Source organism: Scyliorhinus torazame, chromosome 9 (genome assembly GCF_047496885.1).
Source record: "Scyliorhinus torazame isolate Kashiwa2021f chromosome 9, sScyTor2.1, whole genome shotgun sequence".
NCBI lineage: Eukaryota > Metazoa > Chordata > Chondrichthyes > Carcharhiniformes > Scyliorhinidae > Scyliorhinus > Scyliorhinus torazame.
In genome coordinates, this window is record NC_092715.1 from 9,895,206 (window position 1) to 9,905,673 (window position 10,468).

At 45.0% G+C, this 10,468-nt stretch overlaps 2 protein-coding genes across 2 annotated transcripts in view; both read right to left on the reverse strand.

Annotated features, from left to right (window-relative positions):
- LOC140429946 (uncharacterized) overlaps positions 1-5,183 on the reverse strand; it is a 134,333-nt gene extending 129,150 nt beyond the window's left edge. The window contains exon 1 of the mRNA XM_072517536.1: positions 1,787-5,183. Coding sequence (XP_072373637.1) covers positions 1,787-5,183 — 3,397 coding nt within the window. The remainder of the gene's footprint in view (positions 1-1,786) is intronic.
- Positions 5,184-9,477: 4,294 nt separating this feature from the next.
- The window catches only part of LOC140429947 (uncharacterized), a 470,344-nt gene continuing 469,353 nt past the window's right edge, over positions 9,478-10,468 (reverse strand). The window contains exon 36 of the mRNA XM_072517537.1: positions 9,478-9,489. Within this exon, the coding sequence (XP_072373638.1) occupies positions 9,478-9,489 (12 nt within the window). The remainder of the gene's footprint in view (positions 9,490-10,468) is intronic.

Sequence of the window (10,468 nt, forward strand, 5' to 3'; positions counted from 1 at the left end):
TTCGATTCCGGCTTGGGTCACTGTCTGTGCGGAGTCTGCACGTCCTCCCCGTGTGTGCGTGGGTTTCCTCCGGGTGCTCCGGTTTCCTCCCACAGTCCAAAGATGTGCAGGTTCGGTGGGTTGGCCATGATCGATTACCCCTGAATATCCAAAAGGCTAGAGGTTATGCGAGGTGGGGTTACTGAGTTAAGGGGATAGGGTGGGGCCCGACTCTGGGTAGGGTCTCCTTTCTGAGGGTTGGTGCAAACTTGATGGGCCGAATGGCCTCCTTCTGCACTTTAGGGGCTGGTTTAGCACAGTGGGCTGAACAGCTGGCTTGTAATGCAGAACAATTCCAGCAGCGTGGGTTTAATTCCAGTACCAGCCTCCCCGACTTCATTGACAATACTTATGACAATAAGCGATCATTATTATTAGTGATTCTGTGATTCTATGAATGAGGGTAGATCAAATTCAGGTCTACAAAATGATAAAAGGTATGGATAAAGTAGATGTAGAGTGGGTGCTATCCATTGTGGAACATTCTAGAACAGGTCATAGTCTCAGGATAAGAGGTAACAAATCTAAAACCGAGATGAGGAGAAACTACTTCTCCCAAAGGGTTGTGAATCGTGTATCTGTGGAATTCGCTACCCCAGAGTGTGGTGGATGCTGGGACAGTGAGTAAATTCAAGGAGGACTTAAACAAATATTGAATTGGTAATGGGTTGAAGGTTTATGGAGAACGGGCAGGCCAGTGGGGTTGAGGCCATGATGAGGTCAGCCATGATTATATTTAACAGTGGAGCAGGCTCGGGAGGCTAAATTGCCGACCCTTGCTCCTAGTTCTGATGTTCTAAGAAAGAACTATTCTATCTGATTTCACCTTCCAACTCTTGGTTTGTAGCCCTGTAGTAACAGAGCACAAATCTGATGTTCTTGAGGATCTCTTGATTAATAGGGGGATCAGGGGTTATGGGGAGAAGGCAGGAGGATGGGGATGAGAAACATATTGGCCATGATTGAATGGCGGAGCAGACTCGATGGGCCGAGTGGCCTAATTCTGCTCCTATATCTTATGGTCTTAATATTGAATCAGTGTCATTTCCCACAGTCTTAGCTGAATTAGTTTTGGTCTCTGTCTTAATCTCAATCTTTGAAGCAATTGTATTGGTGTTTGTGCCTCTATCTTCAAGCGTGGAGTTATTGGTGCTGCTGTCCTTGGTTTCAGGAATGGTTATACTGCTTTTGGATTCAAGGATGGTTGTATTGGTGTTGATTTTTATTCTTTCATGAATGCTGGGGGTGTCCCTAGCTTCAGGAATACCTGTGTTGGCATAGGTGATAATAGTTTCAGAAACGGTTGAATTGGAAAACGTTTCTCGAGCTGGAAGGGTGGTTGCATTGGTGTGGGTATACATTGGCTCAGTACCAATTTGGTTAGCCTCTTTAACTTCTGCTGTGGTTCTAGAGGTGCTGGAAGGCATAGTCTTAGGAGCTCTTGTATTCATCATAGTGACCTTAATTTGAGGGGTGATAATTTTGAGGTTAATGCTTATTGGTCTTTGAATTACTTTACCTGTGTAAATGGCACTAGATTCAGGAATGGCTGAATCATTGCCTTTACCTGAATTCTCGGGAGTGGTTACATTGGTCACGGTGTTCCTGGTTTCATGAACCAATCTACTGGTATCAATGTCCCTGGCCCCAGCCATGGTTAACTTAGAGTAAAATCTCACATTTCCATGAGTAGTCGTGTCACTGTGCAAGCCACTAGCATGAACTATAATTGAAGAAATGTCATTACCTGTTATTTCAGAAGTAGTAATATTGACACTGGTGCCTCTCATTTCATGAGCGAGTGAATGGCCATAAGTTTCCACACTTATAGCAGCAATTATATCATTTCTTCCCATATTCCCAAGAGTGGTTGTATTAGTCTTCTTGTTAGTATTTTCTGGCACTGTTGTACCTGTGTTCATTTCCTTAATTACAAGAATGCTTGAATCTGTGTTATTGACCGTCATTATTTGAGTGATTTTATCAGTGTAATTGCCCATAGTTCCTGAATTTATATTTGTTTGGATGGCAATAGCTTCAGTAATGGTTGCATTGTTTTGGGCCCTGGAAGCATCCGAAGAAATTGTGCTGGTGTTGATCCCCGTTGTTTCAGGAGCAGTGATATCAGTGTGAGTACCCATACTTTCAGAAGTTGTTTTATTAGTGAGTGAACTTATAGTATTGCGACTTGTTACATTGCTAAGGGTGCCCATCATTTCCAGAGCAGTTATATTGGTCTTAGCAATCCGCATTTCGTCAGCAGTTCCGTCATTGTGGGTGGCCAGAGCTTCAGCAACAGTGGTATTGGTGACGATGGCCAGAGCTTCAGGATTGGTATCGGTCATTCTGGCCAGAGCTTTAGGATTGGTATCGGTCATTCTGGCCAGAGCTTCAGGAGTGGTATCGGTCATTCTGGCCAGAGCTTCAGCAACAGTGGTATTGGTGATGCTGGCCCGAGCTTCAGGATTGGTATCGGTCATTCTGGCCATAGCTTCAGGATTGGAATCGGTGACGCTGGCCATAGTTTCAGCAATAGTGCTATTGGTGACGCTGGCCATAGTTTCAGCAATAGTGCTATTGGTGACGCTGGCCATAGTTTCAGCAATAGTGCTATTGGTGACGCTGGCCATAGTTTCAGCAATAGTACTATTGGTGACGATGGCCATAGCTTCAGCAATAGTGGTATCGGTGACGCTGGCAATAGCTTCAGGATTGGTATCGGTGACACTGGCAATAGCTTCAGGATTGGTATCGGTGATGCTGGCAATAGCTTCAGGATTGGTATCGGTGACGCTGGCCATAGCTTCAGGATTGGTATTGGTGATGCTGGCCAGAGTTTCAGCAATAGTGGTATTGGTGACGATGGCCAGAGCTTCAGGATTGGTATCGGTGACACTGGCAATAGCTTCAGGATTGGTATCGGTGACGCTGGCAATAGCTTCAGGATTGGTATCGGTGACGCTGGCAATAGCTTCAGGATTGGTATCGGTGACGCTGGCCATAGCTTCAGGATTGGTATTGGTGATGCTGGCCATAGTTTCAGCAATAGTGGTATTGGTGACGATGGCCAGAGCTTCAGGATTGGTATCGGTCATTCTGGCCAGAGCTTCAGGATTGGTATCGGTGACGCTGGCCATAGTTTCAGCAATAGTGCTATTGGTGACGATGGCCATAGCTTCAGGATTGGAATCGGTGACGCTGGCCATAGTTTCAGCAATAGTGCTATTGGTGACGCTGGCCATAGTTTCAGCAATAGTGCTATTGGTGACGCTGGCCATAGTTTCAGCAATAGTGCTATTGGTGACGATGGCCATAGCTTCAGCAATAGTGGTATCGGTGACACTGGCAATAGCTTCAGGATTGGTATCGGTGACGCTGGCAATAGCTTCAGGATTGGTATCGGTGACGCTGGCCATAGCTTCAGGATTGGTATCAGTGACGCTGGCTATAGCTTCAGGATTGGTATCGGTGACACTGGCCATAGTTTCAGCAATAATGCTATTGGGGAGGGTGGCGATAATTTCATGAGCAGTGATATTGGGGAGGGTCTCTCTAGTTTCAGGAGCAGCAGTGATATTGGGGAGGGTCTCTCTAGTTTCAGCAGTGATATTGGGGAGGGTCTCTCTAGTTTCAGGAGCAGTGATATTGGGGAGGGTCTCTGTAGTTTCAGGAGCAGTGATATTGGGGAGGGTCTCTCCAGTTTCAGCAGTGATATTGGGGAGGGTCTCTCTAGTTACAGGAGCAGTGATATTGGGGTGGGTCTCTCTAGTTTCGGGAGCAGTGATATTGGGGAGGGTCTCTCTAGTTTCAGTAGCAGCAGTGATATTGGGGAGGGTCTCTCTAGTTTCAGGAGCAGTGATATTGGGGAGGGTCTCTCTAGTTTCAGCAGTGATATTGGGGAGGGTCTCTCTAGTTACAGGAGCAGTGATATTGGGGTGGGTCTCTCTAGTTTCGGGAGCAGTGATATTGGGGAGGGTCTCTCTAGTTTCAGTAGCAGCAGTGATATTGGGGAGGGTCTCTCTAGTTTCAGGAGCAGTGATATTGGGGAGGGTCTCTCTAGTTTCAGGAGCAGTGATATTGGGGAGGGTCTCCCTAGTTTCAGCAGTGATATTGGGGAGGGTCTCTCTAGTTTCAGGAACAGCAGTGATATTGGGGAGCGTCTCACTAGTGTCAGCAGTGATATTGGGGAGGGTCTCTCTAGTTTCAGGAGCAGTGATATTGGCGAGGGTCTCTCTAGTTTCAGGAGCAGTGATATTGGCAGGGGTGGTTATATTGGAGATAGTGGTAGTTCCTGGAGTTTTTGTATCAGTGTCAATGACGCTAGTTTCAGAACTGGTTGAATTGGTCTGGGTGCTTTTGTTTTCATGAATGACTCTTGTATCACTTGTGGTTAAATCTGAGTTAAATTCAGGGGTGGTGGTATCACTGTCCATGCCACTAGAATGAGCAATGGTTGAGGTGTTTGGCTGACCCATTATTTCCATTATTTCTATAGTTCTAATGACATTTCTTTCCCTAGTATCAAAAGATGTTAAAACATCAGTGTCTATTGTTCGAGGAACATTTGTACTGATGTGGCTTCCTGTACTCCCATGAGCAATTGCATTGATGTTGTTGACCATTGACTCGAGAGTAGTTTCATTAGTATTCATACCACCATTTTTAGGTGTTATTATGCTGGTATTGGTCTCCCTTTTTTCTAGAATGTTTGAACCTGTGATCTCGCCTATCTTTCTTTCAGTGGTGATATTGGTTTCATTGGCCATAGTTGATGGAGTGGTTATATTTGTGTTGCTGCCTCCAATCTCAGCAGTAGGTACACTGTTATAATAGTCTACAGATTCAGCGGTATTTGTGTTGACCGCATTTCCTCGAGTGGTTGTATTTGTGCAGGTTGTGCCAACTTCATGAATGGCTGTATTTACACTTGCTTCAAGAAAGCTTTTTGTTGCGTTGGTGATGCTAATTTCAAGGGGTGCTGTATTGGTGAGAATAGCAACAGTTTCCAGAGCAATGGCATTGATGTGGGTGTAGTTAGGTTTAGTGTTGGTCCTACTGGGGTTTTTGATCATAGATTCAGGAGTAGTTCTGTTGGTGAGCGCAGTCGAAGATTCAGCAGTATTTCTATTGGTGAGGGCAATCATAGATTCAGGAGCAGTTCTATTGGTGAGGGCGATCATAGATTCAGGAGCAGTTCTATTCGTGAGCGCCATCATAGATTCAGGAGCAGTTCCATTGGTGAGCGCGGTCATAGATTCAGGAGCAGTTCTATTGGTGAGCGCGGTCATAGATTCAGGAGTAGTTCTATTGGTGAGGGCAATCATAGATTCAGGAGCAGTTCTATTGGTGAGGGCGATCATAGATTCAGGGGCAGTTGTATTGGTGAGGGCATTCATAGATTCAGTAGCAGTTCTGTTGGTGAGGGTGATCATAGATTCAGGAGTAGTTCTATTGGTGAGCGCGGTCATAGATGCAGGAGCAGATCTATTGGTGAGGGTGAGCATAGATTCAGGAGTAGTACTATTGGTGAGCGCGGTCATAGATGCAGGTGTAGTTCTATTGGTGAGCGCGGTCATAGATGCAGGAGCAGTTCTATTGGTGAGGGTGATCATAGATTCAGGAGTAGTTCTATTGGTGAGGGTTGTCATAGATTCAGGAGCAGTTCTATTGGTGACGGTGAGCATAGATTCAGGAGTAGTACTATTGGTGAGCGCGGTCATAGATGCAGGTGTAGTTCTATTGGTGAGGGTGATCATAGATTCAGGAGTAGTTCTATTGGTGAGGGTTGTCATAGATTCAGGAGTAGTTCTATTGGTGACGGTGAGCATAGATTCAGGAGTAGTACTATTGGTGAGTGAGATCATAGATTCAGGAGCAGTGATATTGGGGAGGGTCTCTCTAGTTTCAGGAACAGCAGTGATATTGGGGAGGGTCTCTCTAGTTTCAGAAGCAGTGATATTAGGGTGGGTCTCTCTAGTTTCGGGAGCAGTGATATTGGGGAGGGTCTCTCTAGTTTCAGGAGCAGCAGTGATATTGGGGAGGGTCTCTCTAGTTTCAGCAGTGATATTGGGGAGGGTCTCTCTAGTTTCAGGAACAGCAGTGATATTGGGGAGGGTCTCTCTAGTTACAGGAGCAGTGATATTGGGGAGGGTCTCTCTAGTTTCAGGAGCAGTGATATTGGGGAGGGTCTCTCTAGTTTCAGGAACAGCAGTGATATTGGGGAGGGTCTCTCTAGTTACAGGAGCAGTGATATTGGGGAGGGTCTCTCTAGTTTCAGGAGCAGTGATATTGGGGAGGGTCTCTCTAGTTTCAGGAACAGCAGTGATATTGGGGAGGGTCTCTCTAGTTACAGGAGCAGTGATATTGGGGAGGGTCTCTCTAGTTTCAGGAGCAGTGATATTGGGGAGGGTCTCTCTAGTTACAGGAGCAGTGATATTGGGGAGGGTCTCTCTAGTTTCAGGAGCAGTGATATTGGGGAGGGTCTCTCTAGTTTCAACAGTGATATTGGGGAGGGTCTCTCTAGTTACAGGAGCAGTGATATTGGGGAGGGTCTCTCTAGTTACAGGAGCAGTGATATTGGGGAGGGTCTCTCTAGTTTCAGGAGCAGTGATATTGGGGAGGGTCTCTCTAGTTTCAGGAGCAGCAGTGATATTGGGGAGGGTCTCTCTAGTTTCAGGAGCAGTGATATTGGGGAGGGTCTCTCTAGTTTGAGGAGCAGTGATATTGGGGAGGGTCTCTCTAGTTTCAGCAGTGATATTGGGGAGGGTCTCTCTAGTTTCAGCAGTGATATTGGGGAGGGTCTCTCTAGTTTCGGGAGCAGTGATATTGGGGAGGGTCTCTCTAGTTTCGGGAGCAGTGATATTGGGGAGGGTCTCTCTAGTTTGAGGAGCAGTGATATTGGGGAGGGTCTCTCTAGTTTCAGGAGCAGTGATATTGGGGAGGGTCTCTCTAGTTTCGGGAGCAGTGATATTGGGGAGGGTCTCTCTAGTTTGAGGAGCAGTGATATTGGGGAGGGTCTCTCTAGTTTCGGGAGCAGTGATATTGGGGAGGGTCTCTCTAGTTTCAGCAGTGATATAGGCGAGGGCCTCTCTAGTTTCAGGAGCAGTGATATTGAGGAGGGTCTGTCTGGTATCAGGAACACTGGTATAGGGGAGTGTCTCTCTAAGTTCTGCAGTAATGACATTGGTGTGGGTACCCGCCGTTTCACGAACAGTGGTATTGATATGCTTAGATATTGTTTCAGGATTGGATGTATTGACGTGGGTGATCTTTTTCTTGGGACTCAGGATATTTGTACCAATTCTCTTCATCTGTGTTGCGGTTTTAAAGATTTTGGAAAACCTAGTCTTGGCAGAACTTGCATTTGTTATGATCCCAATAGTTTCAGGAGTGGTGATATTAGAGTCAGTGCTTATAATCCCTCTGGTTGCTGAATATGTGTAAATGAGGACAGATTCAGGAATGGATGAATAATTGTCGTGACCCCTAGTTCTGCGACTGGTTGCATTGGTCTGCATGCCGCTATTTTCATGAACCAGTCTGCTGGCATCACTGCTCATAGTTTGGGCAATGGTTAGATTGGAGTAGATGCTCATATTTTCTGGAGCCATTTTATTGCTGTATATGCTGCTTGTATCGGCAATGATCGGAGCAGTGGCATTACGCCTTATTTCAGACGTGGCTGTATTAACATTTCTGTCTCTAGTTTCAACAGTACTTGAATGGATGTTGTTGTCCATTATTAGAGAAGCATTTATACTGATGTGGCTTTCTGTACTCCCATGAGCAGTTTTACTGGTGTTTCTGACCATTGACTCAAGAGCAGATTTATTAGTATTCTTGCCACGACTTCCAGGTGTGGTTATACTGGTGTTGGTCTCCTTAATTTCAAGAACAGATGTATCTGTGCTATTGGCCATCATTATTTCAGTGATGATGTTGGTTTCATTCACCATAGTTCCTGAAGTGGCATTGTTGGCCCTCATCTCAGCGAGAGGTACATCAATGTCATTTTCCAGTGATTGGTCAGCAAGTGTGTTGGTTTCATTGACCATAAGGCCTGGAGTGGTTGCATTTGTATGAATGCCAAAGACTTCAGGAAGAGTAATATTTCTGTGTGCAGTTGCAGTTTGTGGAACGGTTGAATTGTTGGGGTTACCCCTAGCTTCAGGAACTGTTGTATTGGTATTGGTGCCCACAATTCCAGGAGTGTTTCTATTTGTGTAGCTGCCCAAACGTTCAGGAGAAGTAGTATCATTGTGGGTAACCACGATTTCAAGAATGCTTGTATTGATTTGGATGCTCTTTGTCTCATGACCAATGTCCTTTATTTCCGTTGCGGTTGTAAATCTCCTGGAAGGAATTGTCTTGGTAGAACTTGAATTGTTTGTGAACTGCATAGTTTCAGGAGTGGTTATATTGGAGATAGTGGTAGTTCCTGGAGTTTTTGTATCAGTGTCAATGACGCTAGTTTCAGAACTGGTTGAATTGGTCTGGGTGCTTTTGTTTTCATGAATGACTCTTGTATCACTTGTGGTTAAATCTGAGTTAAATTCAGGGGTGGTGGTATCACTGTCCATGCCACTAGAATGAGCAATGGTTGAGGTGTTTGGCTGACCCATTATTTCCATTATTTCTATAGTTCTAATGACATTTCTTTCCCTAGTATCAAAAGATGTTAAAACATCAGTGTCTATTATTCGAGGAACATTTGTACTGATGTGGCTTCCTGTACTCCCATGAGCAATTGCATTGATGTTGTTGACCATTGACTCGAGAGTAGTTTCATTAGTATTCATACCACCATTTTTAGGTGTTATTATGCTGGTATTGGTCTCCCTATTTTCTAGAATGTTTGAACCTGTGATCTCGCCTATCTTTCTTTCAGTGGTGATATTGGTTTCATTGGCCATAGTTGATGGAGTGGTTATATTTGTGTTGCTGCCTCCAATCTCAGCAGTAGGTACACTGTTATAATAGTCTACAGTTTCAGCGGTATTTGTGTTGACCGCATTTCCTCGAGTGGTTGTATTTGTGCAGGTTGTGCCAACTTCATGAATGGCTGTATTTACACTTGCTTCAAGAAAGCTTTCAGTAGCGTTGGTGATGCTAATTTCAAGGGGTGCTGTATTGGTGAGAATAGCAACAGTTTCCAGAGCAATGGCATTGATGTGGGTGTCGTTAGGTTTAGTGTTGGTCCTACTGGGGTTTTTGATCATAGATTCAGGAGTAGTTCTATTGGTGAGCGCAGTCATAGATTCAGCAGTATTTCTATTGGTGAGGGCAATCATAGATTCAGGAGCAGTTCTATTGGTGAGGGCGATCATAGATTCAGGAGCAGTTCTATTGGTGAGCGCGGTCATAGATTCAGGAGCAGTTCTATTGGTGAGTGCGATCATAGATTCAGGAGCAGTTGTATTGGTGAGCGCGGTCATAGATTCAGGAGAAGTTCTATTGGTGAGTGAAATTATAGATTCAGGAGTAGTTCTATTGGTGAGTGCGATCATAGATTCAGAAGTAGTTCTATTGGTGAGTGAGGTCATAGATTCAGGAGTAGTTCTATTGGTGAGGGTGATCATAGATTCAGGAGTAGTTCTATTGGTGAGGGTGATCATAGATGCAGGAGTAGTTCTGTTGGTGAGTGAGGTCATAGATTCAGGAGCAGTTCTATTGGTGAGTGAGGTCATAGGTTCAGGAGTAGTTCTATTGGTGAGTGAGGTCATAGATTCAGGAGTAGTTCTATTGGTGAGGGCGGTCATAGATTCAGGAGCAGTTCTATTGGTGAGCGCGGCCATAGATGCAGGAGTAGTTCTATTGGTGAGGGTGATCATAGATTCAGGAGTAGTTCTATTGGTGAGGGTGATCATAGATTCAGGAGCAGTTCTGTTGGTGAGTGAGGTCATAGATTCAGGGGCAGTTCTATTGGTGAGCGTGGTCATAGATTCAGGAGAAGTTCTATTGGTGAGTGAGGTCATAGATTCAGGAGCAGTTCTATTGGTGAGCGTGGTCATAGATTCAGGAGAAGTTCTATTTGTGAGGGCGATCATAGATTCAGGGGCAGTTCTATTAGTAAGTGAGGTCATAGATTCAGGAGCAGATATATTGGTGAGTGAGGTCATAGATTCAGGAGCAGTTGTATTGGTGAGTGAGGTCATAGATTCAGGAGCAGTTGTATTGGTGAGTGAGGTCATAGATTCAGGAGTAGTTCTATTGGTGAGCGCGGTCATAGATTCAGGAATAGTTCTATTGGTGAGTGAAGTCATAGATTCAGGAGTAGTTCTATTGGTGAGGGCGATCATAGATTCAGGAGCAGTTGTATTGGTGAGCGCGATCATAGATTCAGGAGTAGTTCTATTGGTGAGTGTGATCATAGATTCAGGAGCAGTTGCATTGGTGAGGGTGATCATAGATTCAGGAATAGTTCTATTGG